Consider the following 16,114-nt stretch of genomic DNA (forward strand, 5'->3'; position numbering starts at 1 on the left):
TAACTGGAAGGTATTAATTTTGCCTTCAGTGTTCAACTCAGCTTGTATATACATGAGTAACTGCAAATCTTTTGCCTTTGTGGTATATCTGCCCTCTGTTTGTGGAATACAACGGTCTGCAGAAAATCAGTGTGGTGTGTTGCAGGATTGGGAAATTCAAATGGAAACTTTCATAGACAAATCTGAAATAGAAGAATTTGCTTGAGCTTTTTCTCCTCAAAATGCATTTTGGCTTTACACAAAACTGTGCTTTCTCCACGTGCACATGCAAAAACTACTGATAAAAAAGTATTTGTAAATTGGGGAAAAATATATAACAAAGGAATGGTCATGTGAATTGAATTGCCCTGGAATTCCATGTAAATCTGTTCAGGACTGGCACACTGAATTGTTGTAATTTAGTTGTACCACAACTACAAACACTATATTTTATTTTATTTTTTAAACCCAAGCAATTGGTAACTCTTGAAGAAAAGATGAAGGATCACATTAGGAAGTTTGTAAATACCACACAAGCAATGGTTACCGTACTTTGTTTCTGTATTAGCACAAATGGAAACGTAGCAGGCAATTTAATCTTCAAACTACACATAACTCCATTGCTTCAGTGAGTTGGAAAATTGGGAAATGATTTAAACAGGACTGCCTTATGCTTTCTGCCAGACTAATAGGATTTTACGCTAATGTAGCATTTAGACTTGTGGTATTCACCATGCAGCCTCACACACACAGTGAAGACTAGTAATTATAGCTGCTGTTCTCATACGAGGAAACTGTTCTCTAACAGGGCACTCCTATGCTTGAGTTAAACAGGTTGAGAGATCAAAGGATATGATGGAAACCCTACTACCCTGGTGGAATGTGAGATATGCTCATGGAATACCTGAAACACAGTGGGATGGGGGAGGCTCACATTTACATTGCATCCTATGCTCCTCCAGAGCACATCCACGCCACAGTGGAACTTTCCACTAGTCCTGAACCCAGTGCAAGAAATTTTATTTCCATTGACTTCAATAGGAGGAGAAATAAATGTGGAAATGGCCACCTCCCCTTTGACAGCTGCTCTGCCCATGCTGCAAGGATTGAGCATAGGATACAGTGCAACTCAGCAGTCAAGGCACAGTGCACCATCACCAGATCATAGCTTAGAAATTCTGTAACTGGGCAGATGATAATCCCTGGCCTCAGTTTACACAACCTTAAAGCTCGAAACTCCTGCCAACCTAGCAGTTTGAAAGCACGTCAAAGTGCAAGTAGATAAATAAAGTAGATAAACGGTGTTTCCCTGCGCTGCTCTGGTTTGCCAGAAGCAGCTTAGTCATGCTGGCCACATGACCCGGAAGCTGTACGCCAGCTCCCTCGGCCAATAAAGCAAGATGAGTGCCGCAACCCCAGAGCCGGTCACAACTGGACCTAATGGTCAGGGGTCCCTTTACCTTTTAAAGCTCGAAAGGGGGAATTCTGCTGAGCAGAATGGTGGAGAAAAGGACATTTTGCACAAAGCAGCACCCAAGGGAGCTTGACTATAGTGCTAGCACTTCTCTGCCTGGAACTCTTACACTTGCTCACCTTGGGACTCCGGATAGACCAATGGGGACGGGTCTATTTGGGTGAATGAGGCACTGCCCAACCAACCTCAGTCTGCCCTCAGCCAGCCTCCACTCTCCTGTTTCCTTATTTACAACCAGTTCAGGATGTGGCCTTGGCTGTCAGCTTCCTCCTCCTCCTTTTTGGTCTCATTGTTGCCCTTGTAAAACTCAGGGGCACAAAATTCTCCTTTAAGCACTGGCACTGTATCTGTAATGGGAAGGTATGCCTGCTGGTATATGAAAATGTGAACAAGTTTCTACTCATCACTTCAAGGATTTGAGCAGTGATCTAATCAGCAAAATGTCAAGCTTTCGTTTGCATATGACAACTAAGACTTTTGGCACCTGAGGCGAACCATGAAATGGCACCGGCCCCACAGCCAGTGTGAAGATCTACACTGGGAACAAGGGAGGAGTGACAACGTCCATCAGGAACAAGGAGGGGAATCAGCTCAACCTTACCTGACTTTTGAAGTAAGAATCAGAGGCTGTCACAGGAGGGAAAGCAGCCAGGTGGGTGCAGAGCCCAGACCTCAGAGCCCACTGTTTCCTCCCTCGGGGTGGGAGGAGACCAGCAGAACCTCCTATTTGCCAAGTGGCTGCTGTAGATGTGGCAGATCTGGCTTCCAAGGAGCATGCATTCATTGGAGGCTGGATCTGCTGCCCCTGTAGATTCTGGCGCCTGAGGTGGTTGCCTCACCCTGCCTCATGGGTGGGCCAGCCCTGCCTCCTTTGCTGTCACGGCTATTTTGGTTTGCATTTAGTTTTCTGTAAATCAGAGTGCTGAAAGTCATTGTGTCATGTCTTTAAGGCTTTTGGATATAAAGGTATACCCCGAGGAATACTTTGGAATCTTTTGACTTTATTGATCTGGGTATTACACTGATGCTTGGGGGCAGGGGAAGGGCAATTATACTTTTTTGATAGCATAGCATTTTTGTTATGGTTTTATGCCCAAGACACATAAAACTGAACAAATATTGGAAGCAGGTTGATGCCTAAGCATGCAGCATGCCCACTAATCATCCATCAAATTCCAAAAGCAATAATGGGGACAGACCCTATCCTGAAGCCCTGAAGCTTTTTCCAGTCTTGCTAAGCTCACAGTTCTGTCTCTTTCTCTCTGCTCCAATTCAAACCACAACTGCTGTCTCTCTAGTCCTCCCACCAAGCTGAAGGCTGTGTGACATTAAGATTTTAGTACTAGAGCACTTATAGAAATGATTCTGCATTTATATTTTGTACTGCTATTGCATTTTGGACGATTTTATAATGTAAACCGACTTGAAGAAGCTTTGCAATTATTTTTATTTAATAAACAAAGTTTAAAAAAGAATTCCAGAGAGTTTTCCAGAGGTTAACAGTAGAACCCTATGCATGTTTCCTTGCAGGCAAATACCATGAAGTTCAGTGGGCCTTACTCCCAGGAAAGTCTGTATAGTATTGCAGCCAAAGGAACACTGTGTCGGCTTGTTAAGTCCTTGATCACCCATCAGTTGTCAAGTGATGATTCATAGAATCATAGAATCATAGAATCATAGAGTTGGAATAGACCACAAGGGCCATCGAGTCCAACCCCCTGCCAAGCAGGAAACACCATCAGAGCACTCCTGACATATGGTTGTCAAGCCTCTGCTTAAAGACCTCCAAAGAAGGAGACTCCACCACACTCCTTGGCAGCAAATTCCACTGTCGAACAGCTCTTACTGTCAGGAAGTTCTTCCTAATGTTTAGGTGGAATCTTCTTTCTTGTAGTTTGGATCCATTGCTCCGTGTCCGCTTCTCTGGAGCAGCAGAAAACAACCTTTCTCCCTCCTCTATATGACATCCTTTTATATATTTGAACATGGCTATCATATCACCCCTTAACCTCCTCTTCTCCAGGCTAAACATGCCCAGCTCCCTTAGCCGTTCCTCATAAGGCATCGTTTCCAGGCTTTTGACCATTTTGGTTGCCCTCCTCTGGACACGTTCCAATTTGTCAGTGTCCTTCTTGAACTGTGGTGCCCAGAACTGGACACAGTACTCCAGGTGAGGTCTGACCAGAGCAGAATACAGTGGCACTATTACTTCCCTTGATCTAGATGCTATACTCCTATTGATGCAGCCCAGAAGTGCATTGGCTTTTTTAGCTGCCACATCACACTGTTGGCCCATGTCAAGTTTGTGGTCAACCAAGACTCCTAGATCCTTTTCACATGTACTGCTCTCAAGCCAGGTGTCACCCATCTTGTATTTGTGCCTCTCATTTTTTTTGCCCAAATGCAATACTTTACATTTCTCCCTGTTAAAGTTCATCTTGTTTGTTTTGGCCCAGTTCTTGATTCACAAGTGATCATCAATGGTGTCTAAAAACCAACACTATAATTGTACAGGACTGTGAAAGATCTGCTCAGGGGATGCTAAAACATCTTCAACAGTAGTGCTGTTAGGGCAGGAAATCAGGGCAGAGGTCTAGGGCCCAACTCAGCAGAATCAAAAAGTACCACCACCTAATGAGCTGGGCCAAGGGATCTAAAAGAAGTGGAGGAATCTGTAGCCCTCCAGATGTTGTTGGACTCAAACTCCCATCAGCCCCAGCCATCATGGCCAAGAACCAGGTGATGGGAGTTGAGGTCCACCAGCACCTGGAGGGCCAAAGCTTTCCCCAAAATTACCAAACTGCACCCCTGATAGTTTGTTTGGACCCTGGACAAGAACCAGAAGGCTGAGAGGGAGGGTGTGTCAAAAGGGAAATGATTTGATACTGATTTATATATTGTTATGAGTTTTGGAGGGAGGAAGCAGGCTGTATGCGAGATCCTTCTAGCCCTTGGATCCAACAAGTGTTAGAATATAAGCCAGCCTAGCTTCTTGTGTTGAAGTGATTGCCTGGGTGATGGGCCATTAAGAGAACCAAGGAAAGGGGGCTCTGTGTGAGAAGACAAACAGACGGGGAGAAAGTTAGGAGGAAAAACCCTGAATTTAGAGTTCAGAGTGGCAGTGATGTGACTTAGAGTTAAAGCAGCAGGCTGAAGAGTGTCAGAGCAATATTTGTTTTCTGTTTAAATCCAAGGCTGTACCTATGGGAGAAACAAGACCCTTTTGGGGTGCTAATGCTGCAAACCCCTTCATTGTAGGCTCAGGTTGTATATACAGTGGTACCTCGGGTTACATACGCTTCAGGTTACATAAACTTCAGGTTACAGACTCCGCTAACCCAGAAATATTACCTCAGGTTAAGAACTTTGCTTCAGGATGAGAACAGAAATCGTGCTCCAGTGGCGCGGTGGCAGCAGGAGGCCCCATTAGCTAAAGTGGTGCTTCAGGTTAAGAACAGTTTCAGGTTAAGAACGGACCTCTGGAACGAATTAAGTACTTAACCTGAGGTACCACTGTATGTATAAATAAACCACCTATAATAAAGACGCCACAGTCTCCTCTGTGCCTCATTCCAAAAAGACACGAACCCTGGATAAGTGCCTGGAACCTCTGAAATCTCACATCACTGGGATATTGGGATGGTATGCCACATTACAGAAGTAACTTTGTATAATACTTATGTATAAACTTTGTATAATAACTTTGTATAATAACTTTGTATAAACTTTTGTATATACAATACTGTATGTATTTTTGTAATATTTTGTTTAAGTTGCCTATGGTTGCTCCGGTTTTTTTGTACACTGCTTAGAAACATTTTTAATACAGTGGTACTTTGGGTTAAGTACTTAATTTGTTCCGGAGGTCCGTTCTTAACCTGAAACTGTTCTCAACCTGAAGCACCACTTTAGCTAATGGGGCCTCCTGCTGCCACCGCGCCACCGGAGCACGATATCTGTTCTCATCCTGAAGCAAAGTTCTTAACCTGAAGCACTATTTCTGGGTTAGCGGCGTCTGTAACCTGAAGCGTATGTAACCCGAGGTACCACTGTATATGAAGCGGTATAGAAATCAATCAATCAGTCAAACCAGTATTGGCAGGGGGAGGTTTGCAAACACATCTTGTTGGGAGGCTGGATCCTTGGAGCTTGGAAGGAGATACCAGGGAAGGAATCCTTTCTTCTCCCCTAATTTCCCCCACCTCCTGATAAGTTTCGAAGGCAACTTCTCCTCCATGCTTACGTTCCCATTCTTCTCGAGCCCTGATGGCTAAGCCATAGCAGCAGAGAGGCCAGGCCACGTCGCCCCACCTGCTCCGGGGGTCCCCCTCTTCCTTAGAGAGAGAGGCCTGGCGGCGAAGGGAGCAGCCCGCCCCCTTCCTTCAGCGCGGCGGGTCTCTCCCTCTCTCGCTCTCTGCTGGAGGAGCGGAGCGCGCAGGCACGAGGCGGAGGCGGAGGCGGGCGCAGGCGGAGGAGGCTCCAGGCAGCAGCGGTTGTTTTCCCCCTCCCACTCGCTTGCACATGCTGCCGAGCCTCTGTCGCAGCCGCCGCCGCCAGCTGGAGCCGCGCTTCCGCCGCTGACCTTCCTCGCCAGAGAGTCCGCAGTGCCCGGCGATTCATCCGCCTCGCTCGCTGCTCAGCGCCGCGGCGGCGGGCAGGGAATGCCCCAGCAGCTCGGGGCGGCCGCCGCTTCCGCCGGGACGCTTCGCGGGCAGCTCGACCATGAACCCTCAGTGCGCCCGCTGTGGCAAAGTCGTCTATCCGACCGAGAAAGTCAACTGCCTGGATAAGGTGCGCGCGAGGGAGGGCGGGCGGGGTGCGTGGGGGGAACAGGAGGGCTGAGGGGAAGCAGGACGAGGGGCGACCCGCGTGTGTGTGTCTGAGGGGAGAAGGGAGCTGCTTCTGAACTCCCTCGCCTCCCTGCCCAGCGTCATTTTGCTTCACCTGCTTGAAGAAGTGCCTGCCGTTCTCAAAAAAATCGGAAAATGCGTCGCTTTTTATTTTGTGTGTGAGGAGTGAGGGCTTCGGGGTTCCTCGGGGTGCCTTGGTTTTCCTCCCGCCCCTTGAACTTGACTCCCCCACCCCACCCAGGACGGGGAAGAGTGTCCGCCACTTGCACTTGTGAGGGGTGAAAAGGGAAGCGTAACAAAACGTAACAATAATTATAATATGATGATAAAAAGCCAGAGCCTGCTAATTCCCACCCCCACCACCCTCGCCTTTCCAGTTAAGCGCGGGCTGAACGTTGCCCTTGCGGTTCCCCAGAGAAGAGCACGGAAGGGGCGCGTGAGGGAAGGGGGCGAAGCGGAGGAGCAAGGTGGTGGTGGTGGGGCGGCGGCGAGGGAGAGCCACGAAGGGTTAACGGGGAGCCGTGAGGTGTCGGTGGTCGTGGGGGACGCCCAGGCGCGCAGTGGCCTGGCGCTGGGCTGGGCTCCGCCGCCCGCTTTGAGGAGCTGGGCTGCGGTGGGATGAGAGGCTGGAACGGGGAGCTTCGCAGGTGGCCGAGCGCGCGCCTGGGCGGCTGCTTGTGCATCGGAATCTGCGCCGCTGCTCCTCCCCCGCCTCGTCCCCTTCCTCCTCTAATCAGCGCGGGGTGGGCAGACGGTAATTAACGTGTCAACCAGCCACTGACGCATCGCCAAGCGCGCCCGCCGCGGTGGGGGCGGAGCAAGATTAAACTGGATACAGCCCCCCCCCACCCCGGCCGTCAGTTTTGCGAGGGGTTTAGTCAGGTCCCCTTTCAATCCGTCCAGAAAGCTTCTCTAGGTTGGATATGCACAGTAGGTGGAGGAAAGCCCCCTCCATCCCTCCCCGGGTGCCCCCCCCCCCAGGGAAATGAGGGCCGAAGCTGCCCGCCCCCCTCGCCCTCCTCTCTTTAGCCCTAAAGGTGAGTCGTCCCTTTGCTCCGGACTCGGAGCGGTTCCATCGCCTCCAGGGCTGCAGTGCAGAAGGAGATGCTTCTGACAACGGCAGCTTCTTACGCAACTGCAGCCAGCTCGGGCGGTGTGACTGACAGGCAAGTCATAGGAGGGGGTGAGGCTGATCATCAGCATCCCGGGCATGCCCTTTTCTCCGAAATGAGGTCTCCTGTCCCCCTCCCCGTGGTGGTGGTGATCACAAAAGCACGTTTGTCTGAAGAAAAACCGCAAAGTATTGAGGCTGTGTCAGATGCCTCTGTTTCTCTGCACCTTCACCTCCCCAAAAGGGGATGGGCGCCTCTTAGACTTCAGGGTGGAGGTAGTTTCTGTAAAAGTACAAACAGGCTTAATGGGTGGTATTTGTTTATGCAGTGTTTGGGATGGGTATTTGCTGAAAGATTTTCTTAAAGAAACCTTATTTCCTTCTAATACTGTACTCAAAACAACCCAGAACCATTTTTTTTTTTTTGGGTGTGTGTGTATATGTATGTGTTAAACTTAGAAAGGTAAAGCTGCGGTCATCAGGGAGGTGTGACAGGCTAAGGGGATGATGTGACTTATCACTTAAATAAACTGCTGCCCACCTAGTTAAATGATGACATGATGACATCCTAAATCTTCAGGGAGTCACCATTACGTTAGGCTTGACATATGTAATAGCAAAAATGTCCAGACTGTATCATTCATTTTAAAAGTCAGACAAATGGCACTTCTGTCACTTGCTTCATAGGGTGCGAGTGTTTATTTGCTGAAAGAGGCCTTGGATTGGATCCAGTCAGGCTAAGTCAGTTGAATTCAGTTTCCATTGAAGTTGGTGGGAAATGTAGTTAAGACATGACCAAGTTGCCTTATTGGTTTCAGTGAGACCCAAGTTCAACTAGCTTAGGTGGCAATACCAACTGTATGCACCTAGGAGACTTACTTCTGAGTAAACATGGTTAATATTGCTTTGTTAGTCTGGACCTAAGCCCAGGTGCAGTGAGCCAAGCCAATGTTAAGGTGAAGGTAAAGGTACCCCTGCCCGTACGGGCCAGTCTTGACAGACTCTAGGGTTGTGCGCTCATCTCACTCTAGAGGCCGGGAGCCAGCGCTGTCCGCAGACAGGTCACACCGTTTACCTTCCCGCTGGTAAGCGGTCTCTATTTATCTACTTGCACCCGGGGGTGCTTTCGAACTGCTAGGTTGGCAGGAACTGCTAGGTTGGCAGGGAGCCAATGTTAACTGGGATTAAAATGGCCACAATTTTATTGATCACAGGCTTTGTCTTAGGCATTGAGTATATATCCTGAATCAGCCTTGTTATATGGCCTGTTAGCCCCTGTCTGGGCCTTCGGATAAAACTTTCCCCATGGACCCCTTTACCAGGGTACCTTAAACATTTTGGTCCAGTTTTGACTAAGGGTCCAACCCAATACCTTTTGCGCCAAAAGTTGTGACTGTTGCTATGAGGTAGGCAAAGCCTCAAGACAGGCACAATTTGTCTGCAGACAAATTTCTCCCTGGTCCCGAATACCAATTAATTCCACAGCAAGGTCATGCTAGAGCATTGTCCACTTATCTTTGGGCAGGGCCAAAAGACACAGGGTGGGCAGAACATCCATTGCTGACTATGCTGCTCGCTCACAGTGAGGAGGACCTGAGTGGACACTAGCTCCCCCAGCTCTAGCTTGCAAACCACGCCCACTGGACCGGCTGTGATTGGCCGTTTCTGGCAGGACCTCCCAGTAGACTCCACAACTAGCTGAGGCTGTTAGTACCTCCAGAGGTTACTTGGCTGAAGTCCCCCTACCCCCTCTGGTTTCCCAGAGGCTGTGCTGAGCTGCAGTCACCACCACCGGAAAAACGATAAGCGGTCCTTGACTATGGTCAGTTCAAGAGTCATCACATGAGGCTATAAAAGGGCCTTTTGTAAGCAGATCCTAGTATTGGCATATTTCAACCCTGTCCCTACAAAGCCTCTCCCCACGCCTTTCTTTCTCTGTATATATATATGTGTGTATGTGTGCATGTTGAGGGGAAGAGAAGGGGAGAGAAGACAGCTAGGGGCAAAAGAGATCACATATTTTATTGAGTTCTGTCACATTGCTCCAAATGCTCGTAGTTGGCTTATAGCTTTGTAACAGAACAGATGAATGCCAACTATGACAAAGTGGGGGGCATGTGTATGGAAAATGTGTAGAACCAATACAAAATGTGGCATATGTAAATTGAAAAGGTTTTTGATTTGAACAATGAAGTAAAACTCTGTAAAATTAGTAGGCCTTTTAAAAATTGGAAATCCCTCTTTCATTGTGTAAATGGCAAATATTGGCGGTGATACCATATGTAACACTATGAATTCTTTTTCAGTACTGGCACAAAGGATGTTTCCATTGCGAGGTCTGCAAAATGGCTCTAAACATGAACAACTACAAAGGGTATGAGAAGAAACCCTACTGCAATGCGTAAGTGTCGCACATCGTCTAGTTTTACAGAACTGTACTGGATCTAAAAGGGTGTATGTCGGGGCAGACTTTTACACTGTGCACATGTTACTGTAAAAGTTAAAACATCATTACATTGGGTGTTTACTTGCATGGATAAGGGCAAAAGCACATTGGGTTTAACCCATGGAAGGGTTATTTTGGAAAAAGTGACCCCAAATCCAGAGGAGTCCCTCATTTTACACAAACACATTCTTTTTATGACCCACTACAGTTTATAAACCACAATTTGTATTATCCTTTTTCACTGAAGGGCAGGAATAATATTTCATTTGTTTCATTCTGCTTATGGTTCTTTGGATCCAAACCTATGAAACTATAGTGGAGTCACTATGTGTACTTTTGGTCTACTTTGTGCTATGAGAGAGGGAAACACTTGAGTATATATTGTGGGAAGCCTCAGTTGGTTCTGGTTCCCTGTGTACTTGAAAATGAGCAACATTTCTTTCCATATGTTATGGGCTACGGTACCAGTAGATGAACAACGTGGAATTTTCATTGTATTTTTGTAGTTGATTTTCCTGTGTAATGTTTTATTCTGCTGCTGAAGACGTTGTCCTGTTTCATTGTTGATTGTGTTGTTTTATAATGTGGATTTTTTCCATTATTTTTTTATTTGACTTCTATTTGTGATGTTTACAGTATGTTGTAAACTGCTTAGATTTTTATTTTCTGAAGCATACATCATATATAAACTGTCTACATAAAAATAATGTGGTGTGTGTGATATCATAGCACATGAATAGGGCATGATCGTGGTTGTAAAATCCACATTTCATAGTGCGCCTTAATTTCCATCTATTGATTTTGATGCTTTAGTGCAGGGATGGGGAAACTGTGATCCTCTGGATGTTACTGGACTACAACTCCCATCACCCCTGACCATTGGCTTTGCTGGCCGAAGCTGATGACAGCTGGAGTCTGATAACATCTGGCAGGCTGCAGGTTCTCTATCTCAGCTGTGGTGGGCTAAAGCAAAGGCTTATCTCTTTCAGTCAAAATGCAGAAGCAGCAGGAAGTCCTATTGGTCTGCCTGTGAGCGATGATGATTTTTTTGAAGTAAAAATGAAATTGGGGGACAGATTAATTTTTTTAAAGTATTGTTGTTTGGGGGGAAAAAAAAGCAGTATACAGATATTGTGGTCACTTTTTTCAAGTGCCCATATGCCTGCTGGGAACTTGTCATCCGTTTCACCTATGTAGCTTTATTGCAGCTCATCCCTCGGTATCGGGTGCTTGAACATGTCGTTCATGCTAGGTAGTGGCAATATCTCGATTATAGCAGATTTCTATTTTATTGTGAATTCCTCTTTGCACAGTGGGCATGTACTGCAGCTGTGTAGTTTGTCTCACCAAGGAAGTGGTGGCGGCCTACCTGTTCTGCACAGGTTTGCACTTCCCTTGAAGGATCAGATTTGCAACTTGGGGATGCTGCTAGATTCAGGTTTGATACTGGATGGCCAAATTGCATCTGTGGCGCACAGTACTTTCTACCAACTAAGTCTGGTGTGCTGGCTGCCGCTACTCCTGGACAAAGAGAACCTAGCCTATTGATGGCCACTAGCCATAATGGCTATGCTCTTCCTCCATGGCTGGAGGCAGTAATGCTTCTGGATGCTGGTTGCTGGAAACCATAGGAGGGGAGAGTGCTCTCGTGCTTAGATCCTGCTTGTGGATTTTCCACAGGTATCTGGTTGGCTACTGGGAGAACAAGATGCTTCACTAGATGGGTCACTGGTCTGATCCAGCAGGCTCATCTTATGTTCTTATGGCCAATGTTTCCAATGCTTTGGTTACTGCCAGAGCATTGGTGTGACTGTGACAGTAATCTGAAGATTTCTCAGATACTTAATTTAGTTCAATTGCTAGTCTACTAACTGGGGCTAGCTATATGGATAACCAGTTCTTAAACTACACAGACTATTGTCCCACTTATGGACACAGTTCTGATGTTTATCTTTTTAAAGCCATAAACAACTTGCGACCTGATAATTTAGATAATTTAGATCATGTGCTTTTCCCCCAGAGGAGCCTGCCCACAGGTTGTAATTGTTTCCCAAGCCTCCTTGCTTTCTGAATATTGGTGGTGGAGTTGAGTGGCCAGAAAGGAGGATGTGGAATGTCCTCGCAAGAGACACTTGCCTCTCATTGAACCTGGTCTCTTTTGCACAAGCAAAAACCTCAGTTCATTTGCCCAGGACATCCAGCATGCCTCCTTGCTAGTTTTACCTGATCATTTCCACTGACTTTACCATTTCTGCTATGCCAATTTTATATATTGTTTGTTTGTTTATTGCATTTATATCCCATCTTTTCCTCCAAGGAGCTCAGTGCTGAGTACATGGTTCCCCACTCCTTATTTAATCCCACAACAAGGTAGGCAAGAGGTTGTGACTGGCCTAAGGTCATCCAATGAGCCTCATGGCCAGGTGGAAATTTGAACCCTAAGCCTTGTGTCCCAGGTCCTAGTCCAGCAATCCAGCAGTTATGATTAAAAATAAAATAAAATAAAAAGTCCCATTTTATCATGTTTGTTCGGGACATTTTATGATGGTGGATTCATGCTTGTGAACAAAATTCAAACTACTTTTTAGTATGCTCTGCTTTGTACTGTTCCAGTTGCTGCTGTCTTATTGTTGTAATGTTAACAAAGTTTTAATTATTGTATTGTGGATATGTGTGTATAGTGCCTTGAAAGGTAGAATATAAATATTAGAAATAAAAAAAATCTGACACATGTTTGTACTTGGTTCCATGCCCTGAGAGTTCCTCCCTTCAGTACACCGAATTATTGGGTAATTAGTCTTATACTAGTGCACAGATAGGAAACCTGTGGTCCAGCAGCTGTTTTTTGCACCATAACTGCTATCATCCATGATCATTGGCTGTGTTAGCTGCGTTGGAATCCAACAACATCTAGAGGGCTGCAGTAGAATGACTCCCCCCCCCTCCAAATAGCATCAGTATAAAAAGATTTATTTCAAATTGCCTTCTCATGATGCCTGATATCTAAGACTACTCTTAAATGAATTTCAAATAAGAATGGGCACAAACACAATCAAAGTTGTGCACTCCTATCCCTCCTTTTGGAGCAAATGGGATTTAAAAAGGTTTAAGTGAGTTTCCTAGTTTGTATGCATGATGAGTTCTTGCCTGAGAGAAAACAGGGCTTTCTTTTAATCACTGGAAAAGGAGACTTGCCATTCCAGCTTGTGATTTATTTACCTGTTTGCTTTTTCATGTAGTTGCCCAAACAAAATCAAGCTGCTGTTTACAGTAATGCTTTAAAAAAAAAAAAAGCTTGATCCTTTTAGTGTTAGTAGGAAACTTACGTTACTGTCGGAATGCTGGAAATGAAGGCTGAATGCATTTGGCAACTGAACTGTTCTCCAGTAAAATTATAATAAATACACACAAATATAAGTGTCTCTTTAGGTGTGCAAAGAATTTTTGCACCAGACTTTCCCAACCTGGTGCCCTTCATTGTTGTGGACTTCAGCTCTAGCTGACGTGATCCATAGTCAGGGGTGATGGGGGTTGTAGTTCAAAATATTAGGTGGCTTCCAGACTGATTTATAACCTAAAAGTAAAGGTAAAAGTAGGGGTGCAGGTGGCACTGTGATCTAAACCACTGAGCCTCTTGGGCTTGCCAATCAGAAGATCGAATCCTCGTGATGGGGTGAGCTCCCATTGCTCTGTCCCAGCTCCTGCCAACCTAGAAGTTAAAGCACACCAGTGCAAGTAGATAAATAGGTACTGCTGCAGTGGGAAGGTAAATGGTGCTTCCGTGTGCTCTGGCTTCCATTAGGGTGTTCTGTTGTGCTAGAAATGGTTTAGTCATGCTGGCCACATGACCTGGAAAACTGTCTGTGGACAAACGCCGGCTCCCTCGACCTGAAAGCGAGATGAGTGCCGCAACCCCATTGTCACCTTTGACTGGACTTAACTGTTCAGGGGTCCTTTAACTTACCCTAAAAGTGTACTATAAACGCTTTAATGAGTTGAAGGTCAAATAGTTGATCTTAATGTTCAAAATACATATCTCCATTATTCCAATGGAATTATTAGTGTTGGCAATGAATTTATTTAATAGTGTACACTTTGATCTGATTTCTTATACTTTTTAACTCGGTTGTCAGGTGTCTTTTTACTCTTAAAATACTTTTGCAAAAGACATAAGTTATATTTCTTATTTGTCTTTTTCTATTGGATTTTTAAAATACATTTTTAGCTGTGCATATGGCTGGTATGTGTAACTTAGAAAATTCCCATTTTGAATATGAAATGGGACTATAAAAATGCATTGCCCATGAGATGTGCATTTTCCTATTCCAGTGAGCTGATGAGATCATAAGATTTGCATTACTGCTCATCAGTTGCTATCTTAACCATAGCACTCAGAGCTTTTCTCCTGGGGGCTTTGTCTCAATTACATTAGAAAAAGGTGTGCTGTGTTTCAAAATGCTTAAATATCAACATCTGAACATCTTTAATGGTGCAATGCCTTGGTGCAAAAGCAGGAAATTTGTGAGCGTGGCCTTGGAAACAGAGTGTACTAATTAAGAACCTGTCTTGATGCTGGATTCTAGCAGGTGTTCAGAAAAAGGAAGGGAAGAAGAAACTGGTGAAGGGCTTCTTCACACCAGCATCACTTCTTACAGCAGCTGCAAGAAGAACATGCAAACTTCCACAGCTGCCTCTACTTGTGTTAAGCTCATGATAGGCACTTACATGCCACCATAGGCTAAATTTGACTTTTGATATCACCCAATATCATTCAAAAGGTTTGTTTCTAGTAACACATTGAAATTTAGGGATAGTTTATGATGAGGCCTTTCAAGTTTAAAATATACAGAAGTATCTTAACGATAAATTATCATTATTATTATTATTATTATTATTATTATTATTATTATATTTATTTATACCATGCCTTTTTCCCTGACGGGGAATTAAGGCTGCTTACAGATATAATAAGTACAGCTAAAAACATAGGGGGAAAAACCTCCAATCATAAAAAAATCCAATTAAACATTAATATAATTTTACACACACACACACACACACACACTATCTATTAAAAACCTACAAATATTTACTGTAAAAACAGCATGGCACCAGACCTTTCATTAAAAGCAGTCAGTTCTGAAAAGCCTGTTGGAGTAAGAAAGTTCTCTAGGTCTAGGAGCTGGGCTGATTTTGATTAATGACAAAAAGGAGTTTCCACTTACCATTCTTCAGATGAGGGGAAGTGGTTTATCTGCTGGTGAAAATATCTCAGGACAGGCATTTTCATAGGTTTTGTCCTTGTGATCATAAGAACACAAAACTTTATGGTACACAGCCATATTTTGGATCAGTCAATCAAAACGGACAAGAATGGTAGTGAGGCAAGTTAGTGGCTATGGTTGTGTGAATGAAATGCGCCCCTAAATACCATGAGTGTGACATAATCTTGGATAGTACTCTCAGCCTCTATGACAAAGCTTCTAAGCAAGTGATTTGTTATCTCAGCTTTAGGTATTTGCTACGTTATCTGCCAGTCTTTCCAGTTTTCCTTCTCTCTCCATTTTCTTTCCATATCTTTTTTATTCTCTCTTCAGTTCTTTCTCCCTTCTCCATTGTTCATGGTCGCATCCATACCATACATTTAAAGCACATGGCTTTCCCCACAAAGAATCCTGGGAACCGTAGTTCACACCTCACAGAGCTATAATTCCCAGTATCATTAACAAACTACAGTTCCCAGGATTCTTTGAGGGAAGCAATGAGCATTGAATGCTTGGAGTGGATGAAACCCATGTCTGCCCCCATTCCTCCTCAGAAATTTCTCTCTTCTCTTCCACAGAAGAGAATAAACAGGGTAAATGCTACTCTGTGTGTCTGTGTGAATGAAAGAGTACTACCTCTGGGTTTGTGGTTTGGATAACTGGAGCTTAAGGACAAAAGTAAGTGGAGCTGCAAACTCAAATGGTGAAGTTATTTTGGGGAGGCCTACAAAGCGGCAGAAGCAAAAATGACCTGTTTACTAAAGCATGGTAATGAAAAGTGCTTTTCAAGCCTGCCTGAGTTGAAAGGGATGGCAGCAAAATGATGAACGTTGAATGCTGGCATGCAGAAATTCTGGTTTGGGCAGGGAGACGATCTCTTTGTACTTGCTCTGCAGCAATGTAATCTTTTAAGAAGCCTTTCCTGTTATAAGAGGATACCAGTTGCACAAATGTGGTGCCTATGGCTACAGCCATGTAGGTCATACCCTG

At 45.0% G+C, this 16,114-nt stretch overlaps 1 protein-coding gene across 2 annotated transcripts in view; it reads left to right on the forward strand.

The window, feature by feature from the left end:
• Positions 1 to 5,921: 5,921 nt before the first annotated feature.
• The window catches only part of NEBL (nebulette), a 140,614-nt gene continuing 130,421 nt past the window's right edge, over positions 5,922 to 16,114 (forward strand). Inside the window, exons 1-2 of one of the 2 annotated variants that reach the window (XM_028751261.2) lie at positions 5,922 to 6,244; positions 9,721 to 9,815. In XM_028751261.2, coding sequence (XP_028607094.1) covers positions 6,176 to 6,244; positions 9,721 to 9,815 — 164 coding nt within the window. In that variant the 5' untranslated portion in view covers positions 5,922 to 6,175. The remainder of the gene's footprint in view (positions 6,245 to 9,720; positions 9,816 to 16,114) is intronic. The other variant, XM_077936861.1, reaches the window with a different exon arrangement.

The sequence above is a fragment of the Podarcis muralis genome, chromosome 12 (genome assembly GCF_964188315.1).
Source record: "Podarcis muralis chromosome 12, rPodMur119.hap1.1, whole genome shotgun sequence".
NCBI classification, from domain to species: Eukaryota; Metazoa; Chordata; class Lepidosauria; order Squamata; family Lacertidae; genus Podarcis; species Podarcis muralis.